Here is an 18,817-nt window from a genome sequence, read left to right as displayed (position 1 = left end):
AAATGATGCTGTAAACAGCCACTTGGTAGATTTTTTAACAATATTGAAATTTTCAGGGTACAGCCGACATCATTCTGGATTCTTGTACAGACTATTGGGATGGATATGACATTTGCCCTCTAACTGAAAAGGACAGGTAAGAGTTTTACAAGGACGTGATATTTTGACTTCTTCGTCCATTTGTGAATTTGAGAGAACCCATTGCATATTTGTAAAATTACAGAAGTCAGTAGATTTGTGACTTGATGCTTATCTTTTATGCTCAGTAGAATCCATTGGAGTGATATAATTATTTGTTTACTTTGCTCAATAAGAATATATTAAATGTTTTTATTATGGTTTTGCTAACTTGTAAATCAATTTTTATTATGGTTTTGCTAACTTGTAAATCAATTTACAGAAAGTTTACAAATCCATTTTGTGTTTTTGAGGTGAACTTTGTGGGTAGGTCATTAAAACAGTGCTATATAAAAATGCATGAAAAAATTCTTTGTTTAAGATGCATAGACACAAAGGCAGTCAGTTTCCTTAGACGCAGGTATCCCCTTCTGAGAGCAAAACCAGCCTGAGTCCCTCTCCCCATATCTCAGTGGATTACAATTGGCAATTTGTGTTAAGTACCTCGACCCCCAGATAGTGTTCCCTGGTTTCAGTTGATGACCATTCAAAACTTAATAATGTAAAATAGCAAAAAACATTAAACTTTAAAACTCAAAGTCCCATTTTATAGCACCATGTTAATATTAAATGGAAGTTAATATTTGTTAATGTAAAAACTGCTTTTACATTAGCAGTTTAATTTTTTACAAACTAAACAATTTTCCATACAGAAAGAAGATTCTGGATTTCTACCACCGTACAAGTTTGTCGGCCTATTGCACAGCTTTTTCGTATCGTCCCACGTCCTGTGTCGTCCGAGAGAATTTGAGTAATGTCTACATGGAGCTCCCTATTGACCCAACCCACATTTACAATGCAGCTAGAACTCCCACACCCCACATTAGCACAGGTATGGTAATTTTGTAAACTTGTGTTACCTTTGTACTTATTTTGGGGTGAATGACTATGTGTGAACATTGTTTGTTCATATACGGAACAAACCTTCGGTCTTAACATTAGGATTTACTAGCGCCAAGCTGGAAACCGGTAGAATTAAAATTACACTTGTGAGATCCAGGGACTATTGGCATCTATACCAGGTCACGGGGCATGTATACCCAGAATGCCCACGGCTACCTGTGACCCACCAGTTATTTTCCTACCGCCTTTAAGATAAGACGTGTTACTGTCTATCTGATTTAAAGCCGGTTTTTCAGTTTGCCCGTTCTTTATCCATTTCATTTTTCATTTCTTATTACCTTTTCTTTCTCCGAGTGTGCTCAGTGTGAGGAAAGAGTGTATAAGTGGTATGATGGAGAATTTTGCCTCAACATTGGGATCGTCTACCGTTTCGAAGAGGAAACAAAGGAAATGCCCAAGAGTCAGTGGCTTTCCATGTTCTAGGTTTGAATTTTGGCCTAGCCTAACTCCTTTCTTTCTCTATAAAAATGAATAATCTACCCACCTGTACGCTTTCTCCAACTCCAGTACACTTCTGAAATCACCTTAAAACACCAGCACCACAAGACTTACGACCCAAAAAACAACTCCTACCAGACAGAGAGCTCTCCCCTACCAACCACACACCACCAACACGTGCTTTCTACTGCCCCGTGTTATTGTTTACATCCTGCCGACGCCGCCGCCATCTTGTCTATGACGTCACAACACAACTTAAATACATCAACAGACACCTTCTAGAATCTACCACATGTTGTCTATATATAGGACACCCACCATATTTCAACAATGCATAAAATACCCATAACAATTATACAATATATAATCACACTTATCTCTTTCTCCCTCCCCTCCGACTGTTTCCTAACCTAGTATTCCCCTCTTAATTTCCTTCGTCCTCCAACTCTTTACCCTCTACATAATTTCTAATACATTCCCCTGAAACTCCTGCTTTAGTTAATACATCAGCCACTTGCTCCTTTCCTTTTATCCATCTCACCTCCTTTATTTCCCCGGATTCAATGGTTTCCCTTATTGCAGCAATATCTATTTTTAATCTCTTGCTACTTACACCAGTGCTCGATTTGATGGCGGTCATTAGTGTTTTACTATCAGTGTTAACCAAGGCTTCTAAATTTCTCCCTCCTACTACCTCTTCCCACAAATGCTTGAAATATATCAATCCTTCTACAGCTTCCCCAACACTCAGGGCTTCAGCCTCAATGGTGGATTTTGCCACTCTCCTGGATTTCCTAGACTTCCACCATATGGGACTTCTCCTCTTCCCATCTGTCAAAGAAATAATATAACCCAGTTGAGTATGGCCATCTTCTATGTTTCCAAATGAAGCGTCTGCATAGGCTTCCCAATAAACCCTTTCTTCTTCCATCTCACTTATTGTAACTTCGCCCATCATGCTCTTAGTTTTTCTCACAATTTTAATAAGTTTCTTCATATCCTGAGTTGTTCCTTCTTTAAATGCTTTACTTAATTCGCTAATATCATATGATATTTCTGGCATCGTGTGTAGTGATACCCAATTCAGCTGTCCTACCACTGATCTGTACTCTGTTAACTCTTTTTGTTCTAGCACTCTATTACCCGTATATCTTCTAGCCTCTGGTTCTCTTATGGAATTTATATACTGCCACTGATTAAGGGAAAATCTATTCTCCTTCTGCTCTATTACTACTCCTATATACTTGAACCTTTTACTCTCTTGTTCTCCTACTTGCAATTTCCCTTTCAATCTCCCAATCGTTTCCTTTAAGAATCCTTCAGTTCCTCCGTAGCAAAAATCATCTACGTGTGTACACAAAATGCCTTCCAATTTATTGTTCTTTTTCCAAAAGAATATATTAGGTTCTAGTCTACTTCTCTCACCTTGAAGCTCCTTCACTACTTTCACCACTTTACAATACCATGCTTTTGCTGCATCCTTGAGCCCATAGACTGTTTTCTTCAACTTCCATAATCCCCTCCAACCATCTTCCCTTGGTGGCTTCAAGTACACTTCTCTTTGTATCTCGTCACCTTGTAAATATGCAGTTTTGACATCCAATGTATAACAATTCCAATTTTTCACCTTTATTATGGTTAGACAGAATTTTAAAATTTCAGCATTGCATGTGGGAGCATCCTTTTCCCACTCAGCCATTTCTTCTTCAAACCCTCTAGCTACCAATCTTGCTTTACATATCCTTTCCCCCCCTTTTATCTTTTCAGTTACTATCCATCTTGTAGATATAGCTTTTTGTCCAACATCATTTACCTCCTCATATACCTGGTTATCTCTCCAACTTAGAAGTTCTTTTTCTTTAGCTTCCATTATGCTTCTATTTTCAAATCCCAGCAACACCTCCTCTTCATCTTCAATTTTTTTTACCTCGACTATAATCCCTCAAGTTCAACCCACCCTTTGTCACCTGACTGTGAGTCTCGTATATTGTACGAATCAGCCCATGCTTGGCTTGATCTTTTTCCTGCAAGACCTAAATAGTCCATTCTTCTACTTGTCCTGTATCATTGTTTATAGCCCTAACTCTATTTCCCTTTTTGAATTTTGGTATCTCTTCCATTAACTCGCTTTCTATTGACCCACTTTGCCCGTTATCTTCCACTGTTTCCTCTATCACCTCTCTTTCTATAGTCTCTTCTGTGTCTGCATTCCTTCTCTCACCCATTATCTCCTCTCCTTCCAGCCAATCTACTTTCCCTTCATTTGGGCCATCTGACCTACCTTTCACCCCATGGGATTTATCTATTCTAGCCGATATCTCTTCTGTATCTGGTGATCGTCGTTGAATCCTTGTCACATGTATCCTAGCTACTTCTCTTAAAGAATCCCCATGTTTGACTATTATTGTTTTCCCCGATACTCCCCACTACCATGAGCAGGTCCTCTCCATTCATTTTCATTTTCCCTCTTATAGAATACCTCATCTCCTACCACTGCTTCTTCAAATTTATGTTCTCTGATGTTTTTGTTTAGCGCTATTCTTATTTTATTACAGGACTCATTTTTTATAAATGCTTCTCTGGCCTTGTGCATTGCATTCAGTGTGTCCCTTACCATACCCTCTTCCATCCCTTTTTCTCTGCTTGCAGGACTAGAACTTTCTTCTCCTATTAGGTTAGGCAGTGAAGGGTTTTTTCCAAATACTAATTGGTTGGGAGAGAAACCTCCATTATTCATTAAACAGTTCCTAGCAAACTCACTACCCATTTCAAAGCTAGGGACCAATCTACTTCCTCTTCCTCCATCATCTTCCTTACACTTCCCTTGATCATGCCTACGGTCTTTTCACATAATCCGTTGCTCCACGGAGATTCTGATGCTGTGGCTAATACTTTAATATTCCATTTTTCTGCCATCCTCCTTACTTTTCATTTTGAAATTCTCCCCCATTATCTGACAATATTTTGGAGGGTGCTCCAAATATAGCAAACCAGCACTCAAAAGTATCTTTATTATAGTTTCTGGTTTCTTATCTTTTATCCAACAGGCCTCCGACAATATCTCGTTGCCATATCCACTATTACCAAGAACTTTCTCTCTTCTATCTCTCCCACATCCATCGCTACGACTTCATTGAACGTTTTACTCCAAGAAAAGCCTACTACCGGTTTGGCGGGGTTTCTTTTGTATTTTTTACAAACCTCACAATTTTTAATCAGTTCCGTTAGTAACTTTCTTATTTCCTCTTTTTCTTTTTCGATTACCCATTACTCCATTGTGCTTCCTCTGTTAGCTTCCATATTTTATCTCCACTTCCATGACCAAACTGTAAATGTAATTTCTTCATTGTGTTCTTAATTTCCCTCGGATTCTTTCCCTTCCAACCCTCCAGTAATAATTCTTCTACCTTCCTCCTCCTTATAGGCACTCTTAAATGACCTGTTCGTCTTCTCTTAACTCTACTTTCATTCCCCCTAATACTTCTACTATGACACAATTTTCTTTCAAATTTAGGGTCATACCCATTTTACTCATGGTTTGCTTACCTATCAGCCAGGGTATATCACCTTGCAGAATTTCCGTCTTCAAATAAAACTTTCTGTTTTTAGTATCACAGGTATTTCTATTATTCCTCTGGACTTATAAGATGTCTCACCAAAATTAAACACTTTATTAGACTCTGTCCTAGTGTCCCTCATTCTCCTCAACTCTTCCTGACTCAAATCCATGACAATACGTGCTAGTCACAATTCCCCGCAAACTGTTGATTTACACCCTGTGTCCAAAATTGTATCAACCACCTCCCATGATGCATTCCACTATTTTATTAACTTCTCCTACATAAACCTCTTCTTCTTCTGTCCCATTTTCTGTTTTTACCTTATTTTCTTCTAGTCTTGTTTCAGTTTTCTTCCTATTATGAAAATTCTGAGGACAATCCCTAGCCCAATGCCATTCTGAGCTGCATATTGCACATACTGTTACCTTCCCTTCTTTGTTATAGGATTTCTACCACCCCTTCCTCGGTTCCATCTTCCCCGATATCTTTGGTTTTCCCTCCCTCTCCCAGAACTGGCATTGCCTTCTGACGAACCCCACCATTCCCGTTCCTCTTTAGTCCCTAATCCCTCAAATAGTCTTTTCATTGTTTGCGAACACTTGTTCCTACCTCTAGCTTTTCTTGCCCACAAGCCGATAATACCATTTGTTTTGATTTTCCGTGAGATTTGCTTGCTCTATTACATGATACCCCTTGACTTCGCCTTCAAGCGCGCCTTTCCCCATTGCTCTTTCACACTCAGATGCTGCCTTCTCGTATCTAATTAAATAGTCCGCCATATTTTCACTAGATTCTCTTCTTATTAGAAGGTATCTTTTTATTCTACCGTAATTCTCCATTACCGAGTCTTTTAGATAGGCTTTATCTAGTTTCTCTAGGATTAACTTTGGACCCTCTGTACCAGTAAGTTTATCTTTATCTAATGCTTCCACTAGCTCTCGGGCTTTCCCTTTTAAGCTCATTCTCATTTCTATCGCCCAGGGTATTTGTATCTTCTCTATACAACAATAGCCAATCTTCGGCTTGACCTTTCCATTCTTTGTATTCTTCTTGTATCCCGCTAAACCTAGGACATTCCCTTCTCCATCTAGTAGTCTCCCTTTGTTCACTGTCGGATCCAGGCATCTTTGATCAACCACGCTCTGCTACCAGTTTGAATTTTGGCCTAGCCTAACTCCTTTCTTTCTCTATAAAAATGAATAATCTACCCACACCTGTACGCTTTCTCCAACTCCAGTACACTTCTGAAATCACCTTAAAACACCAGCACCACAAGACTTACGACCCAAAAAACAACTCCTACCAGACAGAGAGCTCTCCCCTACCAACCACACACCACCAACACGTGCTTTCTACTGCCCCGTGTTATTGTTTACATCCTGCCGACGCCGCCGCCATCTTGTCTATGACGTCACAACACAACTTAAATACATCAACAGACACCTTCTAGAATCTACCACATGTTGTCTATATATAGGACACCCACCATATTTCAACAATGCATAAAATACCCATAACAATTATACAATATATAATCACACTTATCTATACCCATAACAATTATACAATATATAATCACTAGGTTCCTAACTTCGGTGTCGACGGATCCTCATCCAACGTGTAGTAGGTGCAGGGAAAACGTATGTACGATTACTAATCCATGTTCTGTTTGTTGCGGTTGGTCGGTGGAACAGTGGAAGAAGTTCTATGGGAAAAGCCAATACAAAAGGAAGGTGGTGACGCCATCTTTGGATGACCAAACCTTACCGGCTTCTTTTGTATCGGCAATGGGAAAGCCAGGCTGCTCCATATTTCTCCACCTGCTTTTGATTTGTCTCATACCCCTCGGTTTCTCTAGGGTTCAGTATCGGGAAATGTCAGGAGGGCCCTTGGGTAATTTTATGAATAATATGCACTCTCCTTTGTTCCCAGCCAGTAGAGGGGGAGATCCACCATCTTTGTTCCAGGCTCCTGCTCCTCAAGCACATAGGTTAGATGGTACGTGGTCAGCGGTAGGCCTACCAGGCGTACCAACCTTGGATGGTCTGTTTGCGCATTATATGACGTAACTGTTCCAGCAGGGTCCAGCAGCGCTGAATGTTCCTCATCCCCCGGGCTTGCAATTTATGGGAGTTAATGCCGCGGCTTCGCCATCAAACTCAGTGTTTACAGCGATGCAGAACGTGGGAGGTAGTTTGGCAGCAAACGTGCGGTTGCCAGCAGAAACCTCTTGAGTCTCTCCCTACGAGAGGGATGACGTCACAACATACGTCACACACCGATATGGCAGGCGTGATGACGTCACAGACTGCTTCTCGGCCTATTTCGCTGCACCCAGACGCTAATACGCCTTCTGACCCGTCAATACAAACTGTAATGCAGAAATTACAGGATATAGAGGAGAGAATGAATAAGAGAGACAAAAAGAAAAAGTGTGATTCGCCTTCTTCGTCTTCCTCTAATTCGGCGTCATCGCTAAGTCCGATAACGTCACGGCGAGCGCCAGTCAAGCGTTTTAGGAGGATTCGGGAGTTCCTGGCGGATCCTCGGGCTAAGAGGAGAAGAATCAATTCTTCTTCATCTTCGGACCAAGACTGCCATATCGAAGTCAGCAGGAAGGTCGGGAAGTCAGTGGCTACTAAGCACAAGGTTAGCAGACGAAGCCGTTTGCAAGAATCCGAACAAGCGAGAGAGGCGACGGCCGACGGACTAGCGGCCGATGCGGAGTTGCCAGTTCTGATCGCAAAAACTACGATACCGCTGGTAAAATCGACGTTGGCGGTGAAAGGTGCAGCAGAGGATAGAATGCAGGTTCCAGTTTTGCCCGTAAGGCCGTTCAAAATACATACGAAGGACGATAAGGCTCCTATTAAAAGTACGAAAAATAGGGAGTTGGCAACCTCGGCGGATACGTTCATGGAAGGCAGTGTCCGTCTGGATGAAAGGTCGAGGCCAAGCTCTCCGACGCTCATAAACGTTGCCAAAACTAATAGAGACAAAGTTATATGTCTTAAGGGAGCCTTCATCTTGGAGATCTAGACGAGATTCTCGCTCTAGATCCGTGAACAGAGAAAGAGTGAGGCGTTCTCGTTCCCCTGCTGACTATCCGGGATCGAGCCAACAGCGGCCAGCAAAGATCAAAGAGACCGCGGCCGTAGGGGCAGGCGGCCGTGGAATTCCGGGCCGTCTGTCAGAAGATAGGGGCGAGACAACATCCTTGTGACGGAGAATGGTACACTAGAGCCGGAGGAAGGAGAAAACCAAGAGTTTCTGGCCTCGTATGCAGAGGTGATTGATTTGATTCGTCAATTCAATAACCTTTCGGAGAAGACAGAAACACCAGCCAGTATGCTTCCGCCTGGAATTGACATGGGATTTGGATTAAAAAGGGATACCAAGGTGTCGTATGAATTGCCTTGTTCGAGTCATGCGGAGTCGGTCTTGCAACACGTAAATGCAAAGATTGCAGGGAGGGATAATTCCTTAAGATCTAATAGATCATTTAAATTTATTCCCCCTCCAATGATAAAGCAAAGGAAATATTATACGACACCGAAGGTCCCTTTGCTGTCTAGACAAATGAACCCTAATGTTGTAAGATTAAGGCCTGGATTAACCTTAGATCAGGTTAAAATGGAGTGCCCTTCGATGACGTACCAAGAGGCTGCTACGTTAGAAGCAACAGCTTCTTCTGTCTTTCAGGCTGTTTCTTGGTTAGACCTTTGGTCAACAGCAGTGGCGAAGATTGCATCCTCGGAAGCAACAAGAAAAGTAGTGGATGAACCATTGTTCATTAGATTACTACAGTCAGGTTCCAAGGCGATTGCGTACCTGACAAACGTAAGTGCCAATGTTTGGGCAAATATCCTGCTAATGAGGAGAGATGCAGCGTTGGCTAGACTAAGCCGCAATGTGGATTTGGATTCCCTGTTAGCAATGAGGAATGGGGATATCTTGGAATTGCAACTGCTGTTGCCAGAGGTCATACTGGAAGAGGCGATAGATAGAAGAAGGATGGACACTAACGATAGGTTGGTGCAACAGGCAGTTAGGAAAACGTCTAACAGTCAAACTACTCCTTTGGAGGGAAGACAACAGCAAATGTCTCGGAAGAAGACAGTGAGACATAACATCCCTAATAGAGTCACAAGACCCTCTTCCCCAAAGAGGCTAACTCATCGGCCCTTTCACAATAGAAACAACAGAGGAAGGGGCAATAGGGGAAGAGGGAGAGGCTCAAGAAGATAGGATGGGCGCCTCCCATCACTCGGCCACACCAGTGGGGGGTTGCCTGGCAAATCACTGGAAGGTGTGGCAGGAACTAGGGGCAGAGCAGTGGGTGGTGGATGTTCTCAGGATCGGGTATTTGATCCCGTTCGAGGTAACCCCGCCCCTGACATATCAGCCATTACCCCACGTCGCTTATGCCCACAAATCTCAGAAGGCCACTATTCTTCAGGACGAAGTGAAGAAGATGATGGAAAAAGGAGCTGTGGAACAAGTATGCAGTCCGTCAAAAGGCTTCTACAGCAGGATTTTTCTGGTACCCAAAGCCAACGGGGAGTGGAGGACAGTAATAGACCTGTCAACGCTGAATCTGTTTATAAGGAAAACCAGTTTCAAGATGGAAACTCCAAAAACGGTTCTACAAGCAGTCAGGATCGGAGACTTTATGCTGACAGTCGATCTAAAGGACGCATACTTTCAGATACCAGTCCATCAGTCTTCAAGGAAATTTCTCCGCTTCAGTCTTGCAGGGAAAGCTTTCGAATTCAAGGTCCTGTGCTTCGGATTGACAACGTCTCCTCAAGTTTTTACAAGAGTGTTCACCCTCGTGTCGGCGTGGGCGCATGCTCAGGGGATCAGGCTAATAAGATATCTGGACGATTGGCTGGTGATAGCAAAGTCCGGGGAGAAATTACTCAGGGACAGGGCGACCCTCCTGCAGCTTTGTCACAGCCTAGGTATTGTGGTAAATCAGGAAAAGTCGCAGTTGGATCCAAGTCAACGTTTGGAATATCTGGGAATGGTTATAGACACAACACAAGCCAAAGTATTCCCGACAGACCAAAGAATAGAGAAATGCAAACAAGTGGTGAATGCCTTTCTGGGAAAACAGACACAGCCAGCAAGACAGTGGCAGGTGGTACTGGGAATCCTAACCTCCCTGGAGAAGCTAGTACCACAAGGAAGGCTACACCTTCGGTCCCTACAATGGAGGATGAAGGAGTTTTGGTCACCAATAGTAGATCACCCGTACGAGCAAATTCCCTTGTCGGCAGAAGTGAGGAAAGACTTGCTGTGGTGGATGAACGACGACAATCTGACAGTGGGTGTCCCCCTTCAACAATCCTCTCCAGACCTCTTGCTTTCTCGGATGCGTCACTAGAAGGCTGGGGAGCCCATATGGAGGAGTTGATGGTGTCAGCAATTAACAAACCTGAGGTCTTAACAGGTAAAGGCCCACCTCGAACCACCCCTCTAGCAGTCTAAACTGGGTTAGAAATATAACTGGTGGGTCACAGGTAGCCGTGGGCATTCTGGGTATACATGCCCCGTGACCTGGTATAGATGCCAATAGTCCCTGGATCTCACAAGGGTAATTTTAATTCTACCGGTTTCCAGCTTGGCGCTAGTAAATCCTAATGTTAAGACCTCAGGTTTGTTAGTTATGAAAAATACAAATTAGTTACAAATTTGGTATTTTTCTTGTTCTTGTAAGGTGAAGGATGTGAAAAGGTGATGCAGAACTTTAGTACTTTAAGGTTAATTGTATATTCACATATATACCCTTTTGTCTCAAGTGTAAATTAGTGATATTTTTTATTATTTTACCCTGTTTTCTGTGGTTTTTTCAACTCTGATGGCTACCTGTAATCTTTTTCACTGTTGAATTGCCTATTTCTTAACTCTATGCAGGTAATTTATCTGGGAGATGAGTTAATGTCTGTCAACATCAGATTTGCTTTACAAATGCTAAATAGTTTATTAGCAATGTGTTTGATTAAATATGTCAATTCCAGAGGCGCTCTTTGGAGACGAAGGTCACACCGAATATGAGGAAATCGACGACATTGACGATGCCTTTCGCATGCAGTGCAAGCAGATTTTCATTGGAATGGTCACAATGCAGTATCAGGCAAAAACAAATATGGTGGGTGTATATTATTCATCATATGTATTGTATGTATTATAATTATAAGACCACTAACTTAAGGTGAATACTCATAAGTGTTCTATCTATGCATTCATGTGTTTTTTGTATGCTAGTGCCTCCCTGAATGACTGGTTTGGAAACTAGGCCACATGACTTGAACTATGACAATGCTCACTCTACATAGGAAAGTTTTACATAGGTATAAAAGCCATAGCATTTCTTGACTAAGATACTTTTAACTTATAGGAGACTCCAAACCATTTTAAAAGTATTGTATCCTGTTATTTTATATATTTTATTATACATGGCAATTAATGTTGTTTGTTTGTTAAGTGTAGGTAGTATGTGTAAGCTATAAACTTAAGTTATAACTTGAAGTGCGTGCATAGAAATTATGAAAAATTTTAGTGAAATGAGGAAAATGTAGATTACTGTAAAAGTAAGGGATCAACAAATAATTTTATAACCATTCAAATAGCTGTAACTAATTATGCCAATTTTCCAGGGTACAAATCATATGGAAAGACATAAAGTAAAAGTGTAAAACTGGAAATTATTTTGTTAGTGGATAAATCTTACCATCCCTCCCTTATCTTATGTTTGTACTGTAATGCAGGGGTTTACAAGAGATCAAAATCCTTTTCCATAAGAAAAACCAAGATATGAAAAGGATTTTAGGAACAAAATCATTACCATTACCCTAATTTTTCAGTCTAGTATTTGACAATAAAAGTATATGTTTTCATCATCACTGAGATTGCACCTGTTCCAGGTACAAATGATCGAGCAGCTAGATGCTTCGTGCATCCGTTTCGTTCACTTCAGCAAGGAAAACGAGCTCCGTTCCCGTGTGTTCTCAGAAAAGATGGGGTTAGAGAGTGGGTGGAACTGCCACATATCCTTACTGTCGGATAGAACAAGGTAATGTCTGTCATTCCTCATCATTTGCAATAAAGTAGCACCTCGGTTTAAGACAATGGGTTGTTGGCCTATCTGATAATTAAGTCAATTAAATAACATTTTGAGATATCTGGCAACTAACAGCAGTTTTACATAGATGCTTCCTTCTAATGAACACCATATTCTTTGGAGGCTTGAATTTCAAGTCAATGACCCCTGCAGGCTTGTTCCATATGAATAGGGTTCATCTTCTAATTAGTAATAATAATGTTAATCCTAACATTTTGGCATCAGGTTTTTCCTTGACAGAATAAATGTAAAATTAATTCTCTCTCTTGTTCATTTTCTACTTGAATTTGCCCTGGTTTTGGCTTTCATATGTCATCTTCAAACTTATTGCATCTCTCTGACTAGGTATCAGGACAAAATCCCCCATAGGACAAAATCCCCCGAGGACAAAATCCCCCGTTGGACAAAACCCCCCTTGCCAGAATTTCCTGTTTTCTACCCATTGCTTGTTTTTCTAACAAGGCAAAAATTTTTTACTAGCAGCTACATTAACTAAATCTTCTTACTGTCATAGCAGTACAGTTGTTTCCTCATTTTTCTAAAAAGGCAATATACTTTTTTACTTACATAGTTAGTTTAACTAAATCTTCTTACAAAGAGTTCATTTTGGAAATCACTTTAGTACTTCCACCCATAGAAGATGGAGTTTGTGAAGAGCAACAAGAACAGGTGAAATTGCATTGTGAAGGATATATTTATGTTAAACAACTTATAACATGTATACAAGAAGTAAAAATCTTGACAAATTGCTTGCCTGCAAGTGCAGTGGTTGATTTTGAAAGAGCAATGCTGAATACTTGGATAGCATACTTTCCTGAAGTCGATGTTAAAGGCTGCTTATTTCATTTGTGCCAAAATATTTACAGAAAAATACAAGAGTTTGGTTTACAAAAACATTATCAAGACAATAATGAATTTTCTCTTAAAATGAGAATGATAGTGGCCCTTGCCTTTATTACCCCTTAATCTGTTCATGAAGCGTTGGAAGAGCTATATGATGTTATGCCAGAGGAGAGAGTCTCAATTTTGTATTACTTTGAGGATCACTATATTGGCAGGCCATGTCGACGAGGACCCCGAGAACCCACATTTATCGTACCACTGTGGAATATATATGCAAGAACAAACGATAAACTTAATTGTACTAATAATTCTGTGGAAGGATAGCATCACAGTTTGTATCGTTTGCCGGGTGTTCCCATCCAGTCATCTGCAAGTTTATGAGTCTCCTAGAGTGAGAAAACAACTTTCAAGATGTTCAGATGAATACAATTATTTCTGGTAGTTAGTGAACCACCTAGAAAGAAATATAAGGATGCCACATTACGAATCAAAAAAGTTGTGCTAACATACCAAGAAAAACATATTTAGATTATCTTAGAGGCATTGCATTTAACTTAGGGCTTTAAACACGTTCAGTCTTTGAATAAAGAATTTAGCATTTTTCCTGAAATTTGCATTTTCCTACAATATTTTTATTGTTAAGAATTCCATCTCCTGAAGATGAAAGCTAAGTCAGTTAAAAAAAATTTATATCGGTAATATTCAGTTAACTAGAACTATATATGCAATAACAAATGTAAAACCAACAAACGACTGTACGAGTATTTTAATATATTTCTGTTTGGAACTATAAGCAATGAAAAGTAAAACAAGTTACTACTATTATTGGTTGCTTACATTTTCATGACTTTAAATTTGTCCCAAGGGATTCTGTCCATGCGGGATTTTGTCTAGGGGGATTTTGTCCTTGTGGGATTTTGTCCTGTGGGGGATTTTGTCCTAAACCTCTGACTAGGTGTATTAAAATGAAAGGTTGCATGTGCAAATTATGAAAATTCTAATTGTCTTACTTCTATGATGTTACAGAACTGAAAGTGGGAATTCAAGTCGAGTTGGGCAGCCCACTTCTGCCAAGACATCAGGGCTAACTTTATACAGGCAGTCGACTGAAGATGTAAACAGCCCAGAGCTCTCCAAGAGTCGATTTCGGTAGGTACATCAATGCCATCTTGTTTCAGGTTCTACCATTACTTGTGATTGAATCTGTATAGTCTAAATTATGGAATTACAACTTGTCTTCGTGCTGTATAATGCTGTTCATTTTCCGTAACTCTGATCCAACTCTTCATCTAGTTCTGAAAGCAGTTTTGTGGAAATTTTTTCATAGGATTAGTTTTTTTGGTTGTTTTAGATATGCTCTATTGTTTTTTTCTACTTGTCCTTCTTCTCATAGGTTTAAGCGAGGCTGCAAAATGACTTTCAAATTACCTGTCATCCTTTTCAAAAGGGCTCAGTGTAACTCCAAGAAAGTGTATGTCATTTTGGTCGATGAGTTTATTTTAACCCATTTTTCTTTTCTTTTTTTCTTTTGTGGTGTAATTACAACATTTCCCATGAATGTTTGTTCAGAACACAGGAATAACTTAGGCTCACTAACTTTGATTATCTCGTAAGGAAAAGATTAGCCACATGCCATAGGTGAATAGACAAAATTCTTATTCTTGTTTCCTTGCCAATGGTAATAATTCACAATGTACGGGGGCCAGTTATTTGGTGCCTTCCTTCATTGCTCTGTCTTTGAGATGGAGGCTGGCACAGATGATCTTGAAGTATTCCCTTTCTGCTTGATGTGACTTGGTCTATTTCACTCTCTCTTTGAGTTAAGGCAAATTAGAGTAATGAGTTTTTATAAAAACTTTTGTTTATTAAAATGACAACATCTTCAGTAGACATGAAATTTTATTTCTTGTAAGATGAAATATCTTCAGCTTACACGAGTAATAGTTTATGTAATAACCTTCCTATCTAAGGTTAATAAAAGGAGAATATTTGTACATGTGCATGATGGTACAAGATCATAGGTACTGAAAAATAACTAGTCAGTGTAATCACAGAAGATTTGATGTTTTGGCATGTTTTACTTTGGGCAAGTAAACACACATTAGCCTAGAGATACAGAATAGTTATATTTAGGATAGAAATGCAAGCAATTATTATATACCATAGAATATTGATGAGTTTATCATAGGCAAAAATCATTCTTCTAAATTGTGGAAGAATTAGGAAAAGCTTTGAATTTAACCTTATATTTTTGGATTTTTAAGAAATATATTTACATTCTATGGTTTTAAGAGCCTTAAGAAGAATATTTATTTGAAATTTAATCAAAATTACTTTATATACATTAGAAACAAGTTGTAGCAATATTAAAACCTTGTTTCCATACAGTTCTCTTAGATCTGGTGATTGAGGCATTCTTCTATATATAGTACCTAATAGAGATTAACTGATAATTCAAGTCCTTTTATTGTATTTGTTTTATCTTTTTTTTTTTTGCATGGAAGTGATAACTACCAGTTGTTGGCCATTTCTGTCTGTAGCTGATCTGAAGTGACTATAGAAATATTGTATTATCTCAACAGTAGCTCATTTGTTGTTTTAAACCCCCTGAATTTTTCTGACATTTGAATAATTTCGACTCTGTCTTGAAACTTAAATTTAAATTTACTTTAGGCTGTCTTGAATCTTGAATTAACTTTAGGCTGTACTACATTGGTTTTTATTATGCATAATATGTTGTGTCTCGTAAATAATTTCTTGTTCATGTCAGTTGTCACAGAATTTAGAAACTTCGGTGATGAGGCGCTTTTTGTTGATTCAAGCCCAGTTAAATTTTTTATGGCAATTGTCCTACGTTATAGGAGGTGGGGGTTTCTATCTAATATAGATTTTTGTTATTATATGCAAAGTTTTGCACTTAATACTGTTTAGGGAGCATAAACTTTGTTACTTCATTACCATGTTTAATAGTACATAAAAGGAATTTTTCTGCTAAGCATAAGGGTAAAATATGTTATGGTCACATCCCAATTCCCATCGCAAACACAAATAGGGACACGTCTTTTCCTTTTTGCTTGGATGAGAATGTGAAAAGAAGAGTTGTGAATGGAAGAAACAACTGATTTTCATCCCCAGTGCAGTGCATCATAAGAATGTGTTTTGCATATTCTTTCTAATCAGTTTACAGTGGTCACCCCCATATTCGCGGGGGATGCATACCAGACCCCCCCATGAATAGTTAGAACCGGCGAATAGTTGGAACCCCTATAAAAATGCTGAAAACAGCCTGTTTTGTTAATTAAAACTCAAGAAAAACCCACTAAAAATTTTGATACTTGGTTTTTTTAATAGTTTTATCACAAAAAGTGCTTTTTATGATGAAATTGATAAAAAACTAGGAATTTGTGGATATTTCTCATAGAAAAATACCGCAAATATGCAAATTTTCTGCGAATAATTGGGGGGGGGTGTCCACTGTACTTCAAAATCAAAACGGAGACTAAGACAGCCTGTTGAGGAATAGTTGAAGTAGTTTTGCATACTTATTGTTGATTATAATCTTCTTGTAGTTTAGTGAGCCATTGGATTCTAAAAGTTTAATAAATGCTGGCTATTTTATCAGGTTTTAATTCTGTCAGTCTTATATGTTTAGAAGTCTTGTAGTTTACTATCAGTCATATATATATTTAGCAAATATTTTTTGTATTTTGTGATGTCATTAATTTCAGATGTTTACATAACTCCTTCTAGGAACTAATACTATAGCATTTTTTTTTAATCTTTTGCATTTTGATTAGCTCCTTTTGTATGACTTTTTAAATCAGTAATATCTATGGTGACACTCTCTCTCTCTCTCTCTCTCTCTCTCTCTCTCTCTCTCTCTCTCTCTCTCTCTCTCTCTCTCTCTCGCCAAAGGTTGCACGTAGGTGGTAACTGATCTAGAAATATCACTTTAAATTCCTACCCCTTTCTCTCTCTCTCTCTCTCTCTCTCTCTCTCTCTCTCTCTCTCTCTCTCTCTCTCTGTAGAATGCATCAGCATTTGGCTTTGAAAGTTTTGACTGATAACTTTTTCTTACCATGTAAAATGAGCCCCTTCATATACTAACAGTTAATCGAATGTCATGCTCTTTATATTAGTGTTACTTTTACTCGTCATTCATATTACTTTGCACTGTGTTTTTGGTGCCTCTAGCTCATCCTTTAAGGGGTTCCAACGTAGTAAGAGCCTGCGGAGAAAGGGGCTCGGTTTAAGGTACGTAGAGAACTCATAGTAGCCGTTTTGCTGACACCTGCACCTTCCCACACCTGCTTCTGGTACCTAGTGGAAATATGCTTTCCTGCATGTTCACCTTAACTACAAAACTCGGAGATTTATTTGATAGTTTTCTCTCACAGCACTGTAGTTTTTGTAGTTAGCTGTCTGCCATTTGTCTTGTCTTAAAAGTGACACTGTGCCATAATTGCTGTAAGCATTTAAATTTATATGATTCATGTAAGGTTTTGATTTTGTTTGCTCTAAATTTTTACTGAATATTTCAAAAGAGGGTGTTATAATTACAATTGTTCCAACAGTTTAAGATCATACGATTGATACATACTTATTTATTTAATTAAGAAGTTATTTAATTTTGTCAGAATACTTAGAACCCATTTTTTTACATATGGCCATTTTACTTATTAAACCTTTTTGGTTTTATTGGGATATTTGTGAAAACTGCTAGGAATTGTGCGACTTTGTTATATAAAGTAAAATTTCTTTTTAAAAGCTTAAAGTATTAGAATAGCCCCAAAAATTCTAGATTTTGAAGTATCTCGGGAAAGGTTTCCAATAATTCACACACAACTTTCTGGATGTTATGTGGCTGAGACAATTGTGGCATTTTTAAGTCAAGGTAATTGGCATCAGTATAGCCAAATTATTGTGTATTGCAAATCATTGGAAAGTGGCTTTTCCTTAACTAGTGAGTGGGACATATCTAGCTTTGTACAGCCTTTAAATGCTTGTGGCCTTGTCTAGTGTCTGTGTTTGATTTCATGCTGATATTGCTTTTTTGCAGTCCAGTGCATGAATGCACAGGATTGGTGATGTAATTACGCAAAGCCCCATTATCCTCACTTTCATGGATTTAAGAATGTTTTTGTTATTGTGATCATCAAATAAGATTATTTCCAGGAAGAGAAAACTGTATCCTTGTTGCCTTCTACATCGATTCAGTGTTGCTGAGATTTAGTGTCGTCAAAAAGTTTAATTTTGGTCTCAAAAGCAATTAAAACAGGTAATTCAAGGACATTGAACTACTTGTCAAGCCCTGTTATGCTCGTAAAAAGTAAGACGTCCTTACCGGAAACCATATAATATAGGTTAGATTTAAGCTGTTCGTAAAAGAGTAAATATGTACATAATTGTTCATGTCTCATATATGTATATAAAGTTGATCTTTTACTGATTAACAAATTATTGGCATTTAAGCTAACAATTCATTAAATTTCAGTGATGTAAAAAGATAACTTTTGCCCGTAAACCGTAATCCTGTGGTGTAGTACAAAAACTTGTATGTATTGTGTTCTCACTTTAACATGTCAGCAAAGTTTAATTTGTATGTGTGGAAGATTTGAAAAGTTTTCAGTTATGAAATGTTTTTATCAAGTCACTATGTGTCCCTGTTATATGTTGATGACCATCCCTCCTTTGAGAATCTATAGATCTGTCATCAGGGCAATACTGGAAAGGTGTTAGTTTTGTGTGTGTGTTTTTTTTTTTATTGTTT

General features: G+C 38.8%; 1 protein-coding gene across 6 annotated transcripts in view; it reads left to right on the top strand.

Moving 5' to 3' along the window:
• LOC135213109 (transmembrane protein 94-like) overlaps nt 1-18,817 on the top strand; it is a 137,509-nt gene that overhangs the window by 64,579 nt on the left and 54,113 nt on the right. For 4 of the 6 annotated variants that reach the window (XM_064246994.1, XM_064246993.1, XM_064246996.1 and 1 more), the window contains 6 exons: nt 57-136; nt 831-1,009; nt 11,102-11,232; nt 12,008-12,156; nt 14,074-14,196; nt 17,242-17,301. In XM_064246994.1, the coding sequence (XP_064103064.1) occupies nt 57-136; nt 831-1,009; nt 11,102-11,232; nt 12,008-12,156; nt 14,074-14,196; nt 17,242-17,301 (722 nt within the window). The remainder of the gene's footprint in view (nt 1-56; nt 137-830; nt 1,010-11,101; nt 11,233-12,007; nt 12,157-14,073; nt 14,197-17,241; nt 17,302-18,817) is intronic. The other 2 variants (XM_064246995.1, XM_064246998.1) reach the window with 1 other exon arrangement.

Source organism: Macrobrachium nipponense, chromosome 42 (assembly GCF_015104395.2).
Source record: "Macrobrachium nipponense isolate FS-2020 chromosome 42, ASM1510439v2, whole genome shotgun sequence".
NCBI lineage: Eukaryota > Metazoa > Arthropoda > Malacostraca > Decapoda > Palaemonidae > Macrobrachium > Macrobrachium nipponense.
This window is presented reverse-complemented; position numbering and strand designations above follow the sequence as displayed.